Genomic DNA, 18,264 nt, shown 5'->3' on the forward strand with positions numbered 1-18,264 from the left:
ACAAACTGCTGTAGAAAGCCATCACCTCAGAACACTCTGAGTTGGAAGAGACCCACAAGGATCAAGTCCAACTCTTAAGTGAATGGCCCATATGGGGATCCAACCCACAACCTTGCTGTAATTAGTATCATGCTCTAACCAATTATCAGCAGCTAAGAGCTGCTGATTGCTCTTGTTTGAGAGCTTTAAACATTTTTAAATACAAAGTGACCTGCTGCTGACTTCATGTGTAGTGAACCTCAGGCAGGACGATGCAAACGGGTAAGCAGAAGGTCAGAACAGACGGCTGAGAAGGATACAGAAAGGACAAAAAGACTGGAAAAAGAATTCAGAGTCACAAAGGTATGATAGACTTCTGCAACTTGAGTGTACAAGGAGGCAAGAGTGCATATCACACCATGGGAAAGATGTCAAAAAAATTGAATGATTCCTTCCACAGAGAAGCAGAGAGGACTGGAAAACATCAGCTGACCTCTTTCAATATCCACATCCTAGCCTCTGCCGTGATTTGAATGGAGGCCTGTATTTAGAAGTAACTAATATAAATGAATCTCCAGAAGGACCTGTGACAGTGCATGGCACTGTCCTAACAGCAAATCTCAAATCTTGAAAGCACCACTCCTTTCAGGATGTGGCTTCACACCATACCCTGAGCACCCTTAGCTGAGACTCCCCACAGCAGCAAGGCAACTGCACCACTGGGCTCCCACATGGCCCCTCAGGCATGGCTCAATGCTACAGGGACACTAGTAAAGAAACAAAACCACTCAACCATATTTGAAAAGATAACTAAAATAATAAAAAAATCATTGTATGAGTTATTTCATACAACCTTTCAAAGTTGTTACATATTTATACAAGAGGCATGCCTTGACTCCCTTCAGAAAGCAGTTTTGGCAGGTAGCATGCTGAAACACCATTTTATTACTGCTTATTATTGCACATGTCAATCCTGGGTGCCAGTACCAGTCTCTCCTGCAGCTAAGTCTCAGAAGATTACAAGAACATTTTCATGAATGAGAACTGGCTTATAATATAAACTGTCACACATAGATGGGAGCATGTGCTTATAACCAGTTTGCCAAAGACTACCAACCATACACTCTGCCATACAGAAAAGACCTTTCAGCAGCATCACATCTTTTATTTTTTGCTAGTAAGTCTTATTAGCACACCAGAATAGAAAACATTATATATCCTAGACATTTGCAATACCATTCTTAAAACTTGAGCACAAATATTTTGGAAAAACTGTGGAGAAATTCATACTCATGAAGAGGGGGAAGTAAAAGGAAAATTAAATAAAGGGAAATGAAAAACTGAGTTCAATTTGGCAGTGAGCTGAACTTGGAGAAGAGTGCCCCAGGCAGAGCTCCTCTGCAACGTGCTCTGCTCTGCAGCATGCCCAGGATGATACGCTTGGAGCAGGCAGTCTTAGCCTGCTGTAAGCTGTGGTCAGTGCAGTGTGTCTGTGGACAGTGCATGCACAAAATACAACTGCACAAGCTGGACTGTGCATTCCTTACTTCAAAGTCCACGTTTCTATTTATGTCACTGTTGTAGCTTTATGCAAAGATTCTACAAACTACATAAGCATACAAAGTGTCATGCATAAAACTTGAAAACCTCAGCTGTAACTACATTGTAATAACCAGGCTATGTTTTCTGGAAAAAAGCATTAACTCAGTTCTTCTTAACAAATACCCATTTCTATCTGAATTATGCAGAATCAAAAGGCTAAAACGGTTTCCTTAAGGTAAATAACTGTGAAATTAAGTTTTACAAGACTAAATGAAATTTCCATACCCTGGAGCGTTATTACTTGTTGCTCAGAGGTGACACACTATTTTTAGGACCATGACACGAGCTGGATTACTTCTAGTACACTTTGATTGAATTTTCAGAGTTAAACATTTGCCACTCCCATCTATCTAATACAACTGCTGCTCTAAATGCTCAGCAGTGTCATGAGCCAGTTCTCTCAAGATTTTTTTTGGAGAAAAGCTTCAGTTAAAGTTTCAGCATGGAATCTATATACTCTTTGATTTTCATCTGGTAGGAGAAAAAATCACCTCTCTTTAAGCTCTAGTTACATGCCTCTATTATGACCTATTCTAAACTTATCCCCTGGCATAGCAAACGGAATTTCACTAAATGCATAGATAGATATTGGACACCTTGTTTCCACTTTGAGCTCAGTATCGAAGGTAACACTTACCCCTAGTAGTATGACATTAAATCAAGAATAAGTTTTGTATTTCCATTCCATGTTTTACTTCCTCACACCCCTTTCTCTCCACCTACTGTCTCCCAAAGAACAGCAGAGGCCTATGCCTCCTGCTCGCAGTCCATTTCGACAGCTGAGCCGCAGCAAAGTGCGGCACTGCACAGATGGAAGGGGAACAGAGTGTGCAAAGAACCTTCCAGCTAATGGAAGAATCTGTTTTAGATCTTGCTATGAAATTAAAGAAAACCAGAGGGGAAAAAAACCCAAACAAATAATAATTTTTAAAAAACACACCAAAAAAAAAATCAAAACAAACCACCAACCCACAACTATGGCACTTAAAGCAGCTATTCAGAAAAACATTTCCTAAAAATATGGTCTCCTTGTATATCAAAGTAGGTATACACATACTACCCCTTGTCCCAAAACATTAAAAAAAATCTCCAATTTGGTAAATTATTGGATAGTTACCAACTTAATGACTAATTGTATAAGCGAAGTATAAAATATTTTATAACCACTAAGTATATAATGTAAGCTGCTGATAGAGACTGCTTAACTTCTGAAGAAAAAAACTAAGTACTTACCACAGTAGGGTTACCACTGCTGATCAGCTGGCTGACTTCATGAAAAATGCTTTTGCAGTCGATTGATTTGTCTAATGATCCCCGTTTCACTATCACCGCTACCGCTAATAAAATCTGCTCCCGAACATACTTTTGGAGGCTGTAAACAACATTGCACAAATATAATTGCAAGTAATTCTGGACATAAATGCTCAATAAAATTTTAAACACATTTCTTTATCAAATATCTTGTGTAAATTCCTATGGGAAAACTGTCAGAAGTTAATTGCTAAGACTAGAAGACAAATTATTCTTAAAATGATCTTGCACTGCTACTGAGGGAAACAAAAATGATAGCCCAGATTTTATGTAGAATCCCATATGTTCAGAGGTGTGTTTTCTATACTTACTTAGGCCTTTGTAAGACATAGGTTAGAAGGAATGTTCGCAGTGACTCAATGCTAGCCTTTTCCAAGAGAATCCATTCTCTTACAACTGCTTCCATTATCGCTGTGGCAGCTTGAAAAAGGACATAGTCCACTTTACTAGTTTCTGTGGGAAAAAACAAACACAACTTGAGTATTAGAAGACATGTATTCAGCTTAAATGTGTTTCCAACAAAAAAAATAATGGAACTTACTATCATTTATTATTAAATAGAATATTGTTGCTAGGAAAACAGAGAAGGAATTTACAACTCAAAAGGGGGAGAAATTATCAATAACCCAATTATCAAATTGTCTGGTATTATTCAAGTTAATGACTTAGGAGAAAAGTTGTCTGTGCTAGGAGGCTGGTTCAAAGAACAGGAATAAGAATGCTAACACAACGGGGGAATAAAATAAACAAGATAACAGATTTAGTTCAAATAGACTAATTAATAAAAGTGATTAATCTTACAGGCATGTCAAAGTGGGAAATGTCTGTGTCTGCCTTTGAAACAAATAGTACATAAAAGTACATGTATTTCATGGGTAATAAAAAGAAGCAAATCCACTTACACTTAAAAGGAACTTTTCCAAGCAAAAATTTTACACCATCCATGGTGCATTTAAAATGTTCTACATCATGTTCAAGTTTCCAGATTTATTTTGAGTTAACCAAAATGTAATTTCTGACCAGAGTGTAGGAATCATTTGCCATTATTATCTAAATATAAGATTACTATGTATACAGACGCACTAAGGAAAGTACAGAAGTATATTACAGAGAAAGGTTAACAGTTTGGGTGATTACAAAATACAATTTAAAGAGAAATGTCAGAATATTAATAAAATTTCTATCATGTTAGAAAGCTACAGAGACATTTTTGTTGTTGTTCCTTAGCTTTTAAAAATTTTAACTTGGAAATAGCAGGTAATATCTTAGAAGCCAGTTTCAAAACATTCTGAGCTCTGCAGAAAGAATTTTTAGAAACTGTGCAGCTACTGGGTGGCAAAAGCATAAAATATTAAATAAAATTCCCAAACAAGAAGCAGAGTTTGAGCTATAGTGGTTGACCTGCCAGGACTAGAAAAACTGTGTTTGAAAAAACCGCAATCATGAGATTAAGGGCTTTAAAATACTACAAAACAAACTTTCCTGCCCCAATTACACACACACAAGTTTATAATATAAATTTCCTTTATATGCAAGTTCTATATCAAAGATAGCAGCTAATATGCTAAAATATTTTAAAGTCATTTAATCAGGCTCCAAATCTAAACTCACAGAGGTAAACGTGCTTAAATAAAAATAAACCACGTTTAAATCTACTTAGCTTAATTTGGAAAACTAAGTAACCACTTAAGTAAAAGATTAATGTGTATGTCTAACACATATAAAAACAAATTGAATTAATCCTGCATGGGAATTTTAATTCTGGCACTTGTTACTTTGGGCCTTTTCTAGCTGTACAAAGCTCATATACACAGACAAAGAAAGAGAATGTAATTAAAGAGGACGGCGTTTCCCCTTTGCCCGAGTCCCGCAGCCGCACAACTGCAATCGCTGCCGCACAGAGCTGCAGCCCCCGGTGTGGGCCTGCCATCAGCCAGGGCAGCACCACCCTCCACAGAACTCACTGAAGAAAGGAAGGACAAGCAGTGCCTTGTGCTTCCTGGCTTCAACCCCAGGTTTCTAAAGAACAACATAGTAATGGCTGTTCTCTTTCCCATATGCTCACCTTCTCCATTATTCTCCCTGTGTCATTCCCACACTCTTCTTTCCATAAATGACATCACCTTTCTTATCTCTCTCTACCTCCATTCCAGTTCCTGTCTTGACCATTTTTTTCCTGTTTCTTTTTAAAACCCTCTACTTGGTCCTCTGGTTCCAGCCCATCCTTCCTGCACACATCCCTTCAGTACACTTCAAGTCTTTTATTTTTCATCATGAACAGCTTGTTTTCCTTCCTGATTTCACAATCCCTGCCTATTCTTCCTCAACTCCCAAATCTTAACTATCTGTTCTTTCTGTCCATACTGTACAGATACTTACTGAGGAAGCACAAAGTTTTGAAAAATCTCTAAGTTCCAGGTCTCAGCATCACAACTGCTTAGACTTCCATGAAAAACTTGCCCCATGTGGAAACATGCTGGATTTTCAATGGTGGCAGCATATGAACAGTTTAAGGATGTAATATAGCTAAACATCCAGAAAGTATTATAATCAGCATCATATTCCCTTCAACCAGCCACATTTAAGATGCCATGAGATTTCATTATTTATTTCTGATTGATGATGAATACATCCTTAGATCCAAATGGTCTGCCAACAAATTTACTTAAGGATGTTTTTACCCACCTTAGTTTCTCTAAAAATCAAGCGAAAACAAGAAGCATCAATTTTGCTTACCCATCAAGCAAAAAGTGCAATTGCAGTTTTCCAAACCAGATGGAGTATTTCCATAATATACTAAACCCAGAAGAACCTCATTTTTAGAGAAATATTTTGGTATGGGGTGGGTGTAGGAAAGGAAGCACACCCTGATCTACATATCACAGTGTAACATAGCAGTAGATCTGCAATACTGACATCATAATATTCCTGAATTCTAAGTCTCTAATTCCGTAAATTTATAAATAACTGTTTAAAAATACTGCAGAATTATTAAGTATGAAAAGAATATTTTCAACATAGTTATAATACTTCTGTGTTCATTCTGGCAAATTCTTTAAAAGAAAAGTTGCTTTTTGTGGTTTTGGCGTGTGCTTTTTCATGCAAACTTTGAGGTTTCCCTCGTCAGGTCTCAGAGTCAGTTTTCATTGAAATTTCCCCTCACCTGTCCCCAGCACTCACATCAATACTACAGAGCTGAGCAGCAATCTTACATCTTTACTGCCCCTGTAATTTTCAGATCCAGCTGCCAAACTCTACAAAGTCTCTGTAGCACCTGTAAAAATATTTCTCTTTTATAAATAGCTACCCAATCACATTTAGAGCATTTTAGAGCACTAAAATCAGAGAAATTTCTGATGAAGGGTGGTATCTGCCTCTTTCCTTTCTCCACAGGTATAATCACACAAAATTTCAAATCAATACTGTCTTGCTTGTACCAGGTGAACAGATACTTTTCTAGCTTTTTACTCCTTTCCTCCAGCTGGGCTGTCAACAGCAACTAAGCTGTTCAACTAGAAATAAACTCTCACTTCAGCACTAATGCAAAATCTGGTAGAAGTGCATAAAATTGCATCGTTGGCTGATTTAATGGTAAGCAAGCACAAAGCCAAGAAATCACACTACTGGCAGCTGCACAAACTGCACAGATTAGACAGTATTAGAATAATCATGTTGCAGAGGAAATCTATTAAATCAGTTTAGGAACTTAGCTACATTAAGTTACACCTTACAGCTTTAAAACTCACAGAAATAAAAAAAAAGGATAGTAAGACGCTTCACCCTCCATCAAAAAGTCCAAGTCATTAAAATCAAAACTGATGTTCAGAGCCCCAGCTACAAAAGAACAGCACAGTTCCAGTTATAAAAGAATGTACACACCTAAATTCATTTATTGAAACTTACCCAGAATATGTTTGCAAACAGCAAATGGTGATTTTGATTTTCTAAATGATAGGAATATGTGCTCAGCATGCTGGCGTTGCTCATTGTTGACCATGGAAGGTGGTGCCTGAAAGAAAAAAAAAAAGTTATTCAAGCACTGATCAAAAATATACTAAAAGCAATGTCATGTCAATGTCATGAATGTCAAACACATGAATGTTTGCCTTGTTAAATACCAAAACCCAGTATCTCTTGGCAAAACTGCTTGCTTTCAGGCATTACCTCTTCTTATCTAGCACTCTGCATTTACATTGCATGCACATAGGTGTGAATATCGAGGTATCAGGCAGAGAGTGAATAATTTAAGTACAGTTTCCTAACAATGCTTCTGAAGAAAGTTAGAAGTCAGCTCTAAATTCAAACCAATTATTTTTCTACTCAGACCAAAAATACCACTGCACATCACTAAATGCTGCCAAGCACACTCACACAGTCCTGGAAGCAAAGCACTACTTTTTCATTAGCTCTACAATTGTTTTAAAATATGTAGTTGTACAATAAATCCTGGGTTTTAAAAATTACTACAGATACATTCTAAAATAAAGTATATGCCAGGTACATACTACCCTCTAGTGTTTAATATTAAAACTGACATCCTGAGGACTGGTGTGATTGATGAGACAAGTTGGGAATGGCTATGGTGGTTCCTCAGCTTACATCCATCCCTACATACACCCATCCCATTACATCCTGGGTACCTTGGCTGCTCAGGTAACACCTGCTGCTCTCCTGTTAAAAGCCAGCTCCAGTGAGGTTTCTACCCAAAGATCAGCTCGAGGTAAAGCATGAAACGATGCAATAACCTGGACTCCTGTGAGGTGCCTACGGAGCCCAGAGGAGCTGCCTGCACTGCAGCCTCACCTCACTGCACAACCCCAACACCCCACACCACCCTACAGGGCAAAAACAGCCATGCAGAAACTATCAGCAGCTCACAGCACCACACTGCTCCCCACTTCTGCCACTAATATTCTCTGACTTTGGCTTTTTGGGATTTATCTGAACTGCACAGGCTGCAAGTACAAGATATAACAAGCTTAGCATGAGATAATCTAATGCAGGGCATTGATATCACAAACAGGGTAAGCAAAACTGATGCCAACCTTTAAGAAAGGAACATACACACATGTAGGAAGATCACATCCTAACTGCAGAGCAGGATCAAGGTAACAGCATAGGTTACTGAACTTCAGTTGAACTACCAAACTCCACATTCCAGCCCTGTCCCCAGCAGTTTGAGAGGACCATGTGTGCCACCTATCTTTCAGTTAAGGTTTATATTCACTACTTTGGGAATAAAAGCATCAAGACCAATGCTTTTAACGTAAGTGAAATATTTTCCAGTAAATAAACCACAAGATATCTGATTTAACAGGTATTTCTGTGAAGTAACCTCAACCCTCCTGCATGCAGCAGGAACTGTTCCTAATGGGAAAAGCTGTTGGTGTTTTTTGCAGTGTGAAGGACCATCCTCCTCTGCATGGATTCTAGCTACATTCACTGCAACAGAACCAGCTGTACAGAATGCCAGAATAACTGTAGCAGGTCATCAAACATGCAGGAATGACCCACACAGCCACAGCTTGATACATACTTCAGTCAGAGCTGTGGCAAATAAATCAAACCAACTGAAAAAAAAGGCAGTTCTCACTTTTTTCCCTTCACTGTATGGGCAAGCATTTGTGCAAATGCACAGAGAACCAGACTGGGGAAGTGATTACCAAAAATCATCCCAGATTTTTTCATCTGGATCAGTTGCCCAGTCTGGTTCACCATAAAAACAAAAAAGCCTAAACCAGCACAATATGAGACATATTGGGTGGTGACAGCTTGCTTTTTTCCAGCACCAGTTATCATTTAAGGTGCATTTAATCTACAGCCTCTGTTGCTGTGCAGTGCCTGGAAGTAGTTTTAAGTCTCAAGGAACATACAACTCTGCCCAATGTATTTCACGAGAACTAAGAATCAAATTTCTTGAGACAAGTGACTTATTTTAATAACATTCTGGTACCAAAAGGAGAGATCCTCCTACTCCTTTCTTGGGCCTGCCTGTATGGTCTTGTTACCTCTTTGCATGATACTTTCTATCAACTAGTCCACAAAAGAAAAAGAGATAGAGGGGAAATCCAGGGGCAAGGGGAATTAACATTTTGTTACTCTAATAAGCATCAAAAAGCCAGAAAGTGCCAAAGTCAGTGCAATGATGGTTAGAAAAGGAGTGGAGTGACATTTCCCTTTCAACACTACTGACCTTGCGGCTCCCAGCCCTGTAGTCTCATGAAGCCTCACTAATTACAGCCATGTTAGAAAGAATCCTTTGGGTGTGACAAAGCATAACATTTTGTAAGCCCAGGGTCATTAACAGCCACATCCTTAAAGCAAGAAGACCAAATCAGGGCTACCTGATCCAAACTAATTTTGCATTAACACACTATATTTAAGTTTGCCATACAGAGATCCTATCTATTTTCACTGTCAGGGATATCAGCTGCAAATTATGGCACCACTAAAAAAAACAACCAAGGAAGTTTTATGGGAAATACTTCCTTTATGTTTATAATAACTAGAAAGTAGATTTCTTGTTTTATGTTATTTCAGGTCTTCTACTTCTCTGAAGTCCAGTTACAGAGGACATTTGACACCTTGGAAAGGCATATGGTACATCATATTTCTATATTAATTTTTTAAATGACAATAACTTAATAATACATTGCAAACTTCAACTCTCAAAACAGTCCAGAGCAGACAAGTGTGACAGTAAAGGTTTGAACTATATTGCAAAGCCACCAGAGGGAGCTTAAAGATCACAGTCAACTGCCTTCACTGCATTCAGACAATATTTATCTGTACAATGAAAGTAAGTCCAGTTTTTGCTTTAAAGAAAAGGCCAGCATATACATATTCTGTGCAAATTTAACATTATAAGAATACTGGCTCACTGAGCCCAAGAGCCCTGTACCCTGGTGCCCAGCACCTCCTTGGCACAATAGGGTTAGAAACTTACCCTCATATTCATCATGTTTGGAAAGTCCCCTAGAGCACACCCATTCACTGGGTTCTTTCTAATTGTCTCCTTCAAACTCTTCTCTACTATCCAACTTACAAGGAATTAAATAAAACACAGTAAGGTAATGAGCAGGTTCTTTTGGCAGGCTGAAACCATTTGCAGCTATATCACTTTCCTTTCTATACTGTCTGACATTACTTCTAACCATTTGTGCTCTTTTGTCCTGCAAGCGACCTATAAAAGTTTCTCCTGGACAATGATCATCCTTCTGATTTTAGCATAACAAGCTACTGCCCCATAAGAAGAGGGTTCCTATGTGACACAGCATTATAAATAAAATTACAACCTTTCAACTACCAAAGCTGGCTGGATACAGAAAAAGACCAGAGGCAGCAGTGCCCAGAAAAAGGATCCAGCAGGACTACTGTTTCAAATGGCAGCTATCCACTCAAAGGAAAGGGAAACTGAAAAAAAGAGAAGATTAGAAACACTGTAGCAGACTAGCACTAACACTTGCAACACCGCTAAACTCAGCTGAAAGCCTGGACAACTGCTCAGAAAGAAATGTAACTGCAGAAGATGGGAGATCAACAGCCAGGGAAAGTACACACACCACTAGGAAACATCTGTTGATGTACATGAGGGAAGAATAAGGGCTTTGGGATTTTCTTTTATTTTCAATAGGAGTAGTTAGATGTATACAGATGTATTCAGAAACACCTGCTTTATACAAGCATTTCCTACCTCAGCAACACATGTTTTTAAAACACAGTGTGATTATGACTTACTTGCAAGAATGGAAAGTGCCAAGGAGTTAAAGTAATAGATACAAAGAATAGATACAAATAGATACAAAGGAAGTAAACGTGTTGCAAATACAAGATATTCATTAGGACTGAAGCTGAAGTCACTCGGTATTTGCCACTAACTGGCTGAAGCAGTAACACCACATCCACATTAGAAGTCAGCTTTTTTAGCTCCTTCCTCTTATCTGAAAACACCTTTTGCTTTAAAAAAAAGTAAATGCATCAAAATCCACCCTCCCCAGTGATTCTGTTCAGGCAGCTTCATGTAAATCATCACAGATATACAAAATACGACTTTTTTGATCATATATTAGAAGTTACATTATTTTCTTAGTGGTTTTAGATTACAGAATAGAATTGCAGAATCACATAATGGTTGGAAGGGACCTTTAAAGGCCATCTAGTCCAACCCCCTACCATGGGCAGAGACACTTTCACCTTCCACCCAACCAAGGTACTCAGAGCCCCATCCAATTTGGCCTTCAACATTTCCAGGGATGGGGCATCCACAACTTCTCTGGGCAACAACTGCCAGTGCTTCACCACCCTCACTGCAAAAAAATTGTATCTTCTTACAAGGCCAATAAAAAAAGACTGAATTGGCTTCTAACTATGAATCTTGACCTCTTCAATACCTTCAACACCTTGTTGAAGGTGATTGTTTAGTAGCTTCTTCTAATACCAATGTGGATTCCAGAGAATATTTTACTTATTGCTTACCTAAGACACTGATAGTATCTTAGAAGTAACAACTTCTACCATTCAAGTGACAACATTATTCTGAAAATCAATAACGGAGTAGTTTTTTATTTAAATATTTTATATTACCAGCTTACCAGCTTGCACTGGTACTTCTGCATCAAAATTTTGCTAAGAAAAATCCTGGCCACAATCAAATATAAACATAACTAAGGATGGGATGAGCAGCATTCATTCCTTGCAGGAAAAAAAAACAACTTGCTAAGTCAAAATTTGATTTTTCCACTTTTGCTGTGGCAAAACAGCACTGAATACAACCAAAGTCAGCATCTTCCCACAATTACACTGGGGGAAATCTGCAAATTAGCATGTCACAAAGAACACTCACGCACTCCTCCAGACTTCACTGCTTGGGAGAACACAGAGAGAGTACACTGGAGTGTTTTAAGCTGACACCCACAGTATTCCCACCTATTAAAAAGGTCCCCTATGAACAGCACAGCCTAAACACTAGGAGGATTATGGAAGGCAAACAAGCCTACTAAGAGAATCTTCTTGGTTTAAAAAAAAAAAAAAATCAAATTACTTGTACCTGCTAGCACTAAAGCCAAGTAGGAGCCCTTCCTGCCAAAGGCAATGTTTATGTCTGCAAGTGAAGTAGACTACAAGAACTTGACAAGAGTAGAAACAAAAATTTGATCCTTCTACTGAAGTGTGACTTCATAAAATTCACCACAAACTCTCCAAACTGAGCTTCCAAATATGTAGGGGAATTATGCCTTTCTTGCAGTCAAAAGGTACAATAAAACTGTTCCCAAACTCCAGTCTGTGGGCCACTCTTGGCTTATGAAAACCCAGTTCTATACATTCTTGTTCTTCAGAATGGTGTCTAGACTCTGTGCTGCAGAGAGCCTGGGAAACCCAGGGGGAAGAGATCTGGTTCTCTGTCAATATACAAGGATAAGCAAAAGCCACCACAGATGGCAATGGCACTGCTGGGTCTGGACTTTGCTGACAGCCACCATCAGGCAAGACATGCTCAGAAAAGCAGGGAATAAAGGAAGCCCAGATGGTTTGCCAACATGTCCCAGCAGGCAGGGAAGCCAAGTAATAGTGAGGCATATGCAAAGGAAAAAGATCATGAGTGAACTTGAGAACCATGAGCAGGGGAACACCATGTGATGGTGATAACATAGTTGAGGAGTACAGGCAAAAAATGGAAGGAAAAAAAGAAAAAAAGGGAGAAAACAACATGGAACAAGCAATAATTTTTAACTAGCACACATACTACATTTACGACAGCTAAATATATTACTCCACCCATGTAAGCAATTGTTACAGCTGCAACATAACTACATAATCAAAACTCATTCAATTTTAAATTAATGTACTCCTCTACCAAGATGACCAAAACCCACTAAAATCAGATTTCTATACCTTAAATAACAAAAATACCTTGAAATAATTACTCTTCAAAATAATTCTGCTGTATAAGCAATTTATACAAAAGAATCAGACTCAGAATAAGATTTCCAAGTTTAACTCTACCAAAGTCATATCAAGCAACATGCCCCAAGACTGAATTACACTGACTTCTGTGAAGTCAAGCCATAACAAGTTTCCATTCCAGTTTTAGCAGCAACACTTTTCAAGTGCTTCAAATAAGCTTCTTTCCCTACAATATATCACAGCACACTCAAAAACTGTCACTTGTCTTATGAAAGTAGCTAATTGAAGAGATTAAACGTGGAGGTCAGGCACAGAGAACTGGACAATTAGCCACACTTTTGTTCTTAGATATTCACCCTACTTCTCTAGCAGACACTGATACCTAATGATGCAAGATGTCTTGTTCTCTCATGAAGCAGATGCCACAAGCCAACAATTCAGGCTAGATGAAGATGTTCAGCTCTGCAACTGCTTTGCAAGTAGATCAGACGTTCCAGCTTTGGGCACAAGGCCAGAAGGAATTTAAGACAACTGATAACAACAACAGCTTCTGCTGTCCCAGTCGGATCAGTCACGACATGACTGCCTAGCTTTGAGTAATAATTACTACAAAAAACTCAGCTGGCACAAAAAACATCTTTAACTATGTTCCAATGACTTCCTTTACACTTACTATTTTGAATAATCATTTAAATTACAGCAGTGACTCAGTCTCCAATTGAAAAGATACTCAAGATTATTTGTGAAGATTGGTAAGAAAGATGCAGTAAATAACTTCCAACCAGAACTGCACTAGAGACAACATGGTGAAGATTTAAGACTTTCTGAACAAAAACTTCCTTTGATAAAAAAGTCTTCTCCAAAAGTAATTATGACTTGAATTATTTAAACCCCAGGGTGCCCAGTATTTTTCAGTATATATTTGGAACAAATGTGTGACTGCTGGAGGAATTGCCTCCTACACACCTACTCACTCACATCTTGCTTTCATGCAGAAATTTAACAATAGGGAAAAAAGACTTATTTTTTCCTCATCAACTTTTGCTTTATATTTTGAAGCTGAGATATGTTATTAAGTCTTTTGCAAGTAAATCAGGAGACAAATTGCAGTTTGTAATAAGAGCTACTCTCAGTTTAGTAATGTTCTTGTATAAGATACCATATATATATATATATATATATATATACACACACACACACATTAATGGACTAAAGAGCCAAGTAAATCATTACCATCAATAACAAAACATTTTCTGAGATAAGACTTCTCTCCAAGGCAAGCAACAAACACTACTGAGGTTTTACTTTTCAATTAACAATTTCATCCACAAATATGGACTATTACAGGCTCTCCACTGAAACTACCCTTCATTTATGTGCACAACACAGCTAAATCTGAGAAATATCCCATAATGGATATTTAGCCTACAGTAGTCTGGCTGTTGACAATGAGAAGATGAATACTGACATGATGCTATGGTTCAGACCCTTATATTAAATGTTATTTATTTTCTAATCTCTACATTCACTCTTCTAACATTTCAAAGCACAAATGAGGTCTGATCTGCAGTTCTGTTTGGCAAAATAACTTTTCTAAAACATCTGACTGACTGATGGCAATGGGAAAATCCACATAGTCCCTTGCAGCCAGTAAGATCCAACAAAGCAACAAGAATTCAATCCATGTATGCCAGAGAAAGCTCAAGCAAGACAGAAAATGTGACTCACTGTGTAAGAGGACAAAGGTAAGAAAAACACCCTAATGACACAGAAGAGTTACAGAAAACTTTAATGTTCCAAACCCAAACCTTTTAAAAGCACTTAATGTTAACAAAAAAAATCAACCCACTTTGACTTCAGTAAAAATGGCACATCACAACTGTAGTAGCACAGGAAAAATGTGTTAGTAAAGGATACAAAAAGTCAAAGTGCCCTTACAACAACTGTATTCAAACCTCAAGTCCTGCTCTCCTGTTTCCTCACGTTTCCTTTCATTCATTCATTTCAAAATCTTCCTATTAAGAGATGGGAGATACAGCAAAAATAACCCCCCACGCATTCCAGCTACTCCTTGGGTATCACAGGGCTGGTGGTGGCTGGCCTTAAATTCTGAATGATAGCAAATTTGGCAACCTGACCATCTCCTGGAGCTGGGGGGACCATGGCCTCCTTATCCTGAAGCAAGAAAGAGAAGAGTTGGTGGAAATGAACCAAATTTCTCCCTCAGCTCCCACCAACTGCAGCTGCTTCTCTCTTTCCCCACAAGGAGGCATGGAAGACACACGGGGAATAGGTGGAAAGGAGGCCCAGCACCAACACACACTACTATCCTCACTGCAGGGTGTGCTATCCCCTGGCAGGACCTGGTTCTCCAGCAAGAGACAGGATCCTAGCCTATCCACAGCCTCTAAAATCCTAATTGCAACTCGAGCATATGATTCAAGTGGCTCACCTCTGTATTGCTCATTTCTGGGCCTATAAGACAGCACAGACAGCACTTAAAAATGTACCAGGATAGTACACAGTGAATTTCAATAGAAAGATTGAAGTAAAGAAAGAACCCTTGTGATCACTCTTCTACTAGACAGGAGATCACAATAACGCTGGAAATGGCAATACTCGTTTTCCAAAGTTCATAACTTGAGATGTACACAATATACCCATTTATCAGGCTCACTACATATCAAATATAGTCAGCATCTGCTCTCCCTCAGCAAAAGAAACTTTCTTTCTACTGTGTGTGAAGAAGTGTCTTATACCATCCTTTTTTTTCCTATTGTCCAATTTCAAATTATACTTTCTGAAAGAACAGCTATAACCATCCATTGCTGTAAGGGGGGCATTACTTTAACTTGCATGTAGCCTTCTACAGTGAGCACGTGCAGTGGAGTGAGACATCACAGGGGTAACCCCCATGCACCTCAGACCCCAAAACACAAGGCAAAAGCCAACACTACATAAAATATTTAAACTGAGACAGTCATAAATTTTGATTTCTGAGCATTTTAGGCTTTGACTCCTATCAAAAGGGCATTTCCTCCCACCAAGCTAATGAAGAAAGGCAGGCACACAGGGCAGCCAGTTTTCCTGCCAAAATTCAGAGTTCAGCACTTCCTCCACCATCAATCTTGTTAAAATGTCAAAACCATTTTGTCCTATTTAGTAAGAGTTGATTAAAAGCAAGATAAGGAAGTTTTAAAATTTTATCTATATTTGATGTGGAAAACTCCTTTGGTTTACTGTACTTTCAAAATGGCATCACCTAAAACCCCTGCCTTTATTAATGGCTTTTAACTGTTAGGGCACTAATGAAAACTTACACAAGTCAAACACACACAAAGTACAATATTTGAATCATGTAAGAAAACAGAATAAGATACAGACTGATACAAGGTACAGACAAGAAATCAAGGTTTAGCATAAAAGAGGAGCAGAATAGAGGCCAGAGGAGGAAGTTCATAACCTGCATTAAGTGGAAGATAAAGTCAAGAGAATTTGTGAAATTGAAATTAATTTTGTGAAGAGAATAACATCTTTCACTCAAACCCAGGAAAAATTATGAACTTTCACTGAACACACCTTGAAAAAGGTTCGTCCCAAGTTTGCCCATACCGGGAAACAGCAAAAATCCATCTAGAATGTTACATACTTGAGACAGTAAGATGTCTTCTACTTTTACCTTGTTTTCCCACTTTGTTCCACTCTTGCAAATACAGCCTGAACCATGATACTGAAGAAGTTACACATGTCTGTATTCATCCTATGATATACAGGAGCAGACACATGACATATTTTCAGAAAACCTCTTCTAAACATGAGTTTTATATGATAAAGTTGGGGGTTTTTTAATCCCTACAGAAATGTTTTGGGATTTCATTTAGAAGACGCAATTTTTAGGACTCTCTTAAAGTGAGTGCCTGAGCTCACACTAAGAAACTTGCACAAATTAGCCAAGTCTCAAGTTCTGAACAGTCAAACGGCTCCACACATTCAGGCTCCACTGAGAAAATGATCATGAAGAAATGTGGTCATAATCATATATTTTATTCTCAGCCCTCTTAGAGGGAATATTACTGTAAAATGAACAGAAGACTAGCTCCAGAAACAATATTGTTATTTCTCTTGATATTAGAATTTAATATTTATATATTCCCCACTAAACAATTCATTATTCTGAAGCTACCCAACATCTGTTCCTAATCCCACTTAAAACAACCTCACAAAATAAAGGGTTTGCAGCTTACCCTCCCTAATTCTCTCAGGAAGAAGCACATTTGTTTTTGTGCTTGGGCTTTGGTGCTTGCTGTTGACAGGTGAGGAAAGCACTATTCATACTCTTGTCACCAGAAAGGAGCGTGCCTGTTTTGCAAACTTATTTGCACATTTCCTCAATAACAATGCAAGATGTAGTCATCTGGGAAGCCACCAAGACCATGGTTGAAAGAGAAGTCAAACAGCAGCAACATTATTGGCAAAATAAACAGTAGATGCCAGTGGCCCAGGAGATGAAAAAGCTAAACTAAATGTGAACAGTTAAGATCTTGATGAAAAACAAACAAAACCAAAATTATGATGTAGAAAAAACGCAAAGCTCTTTTTGCACCTGAGTGAAGGTTAATGTAATACTTTTCAGCCACGGCTTCAACAACACCCAACTCACCTTTAAGGCACCTAGAATCAAACCAGCAGCTAGCTGCACAGGGGGAACACATTCCTTCCCCCCACAGGGCTGCAGTGCTGTGCAACAGAGACACAGGCTGCCACTTGGGGATCTCCAGTTCCTGCACACACATATACATAGAGATGCTGTGGACATGTCCTCATGAAATCTACCAGTGACACATGTGTAAAATGTGGCTTTAGATGAGGGGTGTCACATAAGAGGAAACCAACTGAGCTGCAAGGTGAAACCCAGAGCAGGCAGGTGGGGTCTGCCAGCACCAACAGCACCTGTGTGAAGTCATGGCAAGATGAGTGAGCGACACGAGTAAGGGACCATGTAAATGCCAGGACCGCCAATACAAGACCAAGGTGTGGCAGATCAGTTTTGGGGAAGTTCACAACAAAACCTTGAAGAGCACCTATTTGCAGAACCAAACAAAATAATCAAAAGGAGAAGAACCTTTGGCTGGTTGCCCAAGGCAGAGAAGTGACACATGTAGATGATGACACTGGTGAGAGGATGACACTTAACCCCACATCACCAGCTTGAACACCTTCCAGCCACCCCAGACAGGCCGTGCACAGAGATAGGACTCCTCTTGTGCTGCCACAGGACACAGGTGGCAGTTCTGCTATAACTCATCAATGAGCCGGCGTGGTTTGTGCTTGTACAATTGTTTCTGCTGCTTATTAGCTCTGACACTGCCTGCACACCATCACTAATGCCACAATTAATGCCAGTTGGAACACTGCTTCACAGTAATAAAGGATGGTACAACTGAGTGTTGGTTGTCATCCAACTGCACC

At 38.8% G+C, this 18,264-nt stretch overlaps 1 protein-coding gene across 1 annotated transcript in view; it reads right to left on the reverse strand.

The window, feature by feature from the left end:
- Nucleotides 1–18,264, reverse strand: part of XPO4 (exportin 4) — a 79,668-nt gene that overhangs the window by 51,812 nt on the left and 9,592 nt on the right. The window contains exons 2-4 of the mRNA XM_074535233.1: nucleotides 6,796–6,901; nucleotides 3,204–3,345; nucleotides 2,815–2,953 (exon numbers count right to left, since the gene is read on the reverse strand). Of these exons, the coding sequence (XP_074391334.1) occupies nucleotides 2,815–2,953; nucleotides 3,204–3,345; nucleotides 6,796–6,901 (387 nt within the window). The remainder of the gene's footprint in view (nucleotides 1–2,814; nucleotides 2,954–3,203; nucleotides 3,346–6,795; nucleotides 6,902–18,264) is intronic.

Source organism: Zonotrichia albicollis, chromosome 2, assembly GCF_047830755.1.
Source record: "Zonotrichia albicollis isolate bZonAlb1 chromosome 2, bZonAlb1.hap1, whole genome shotgun sequence".
Taxonomy (NCBI): Eukaryota; Metazoa; Chordata; class Aves; order Passeriformes; family Passerellidae; genus Zonotrichia; species Zonotrichia albicollis.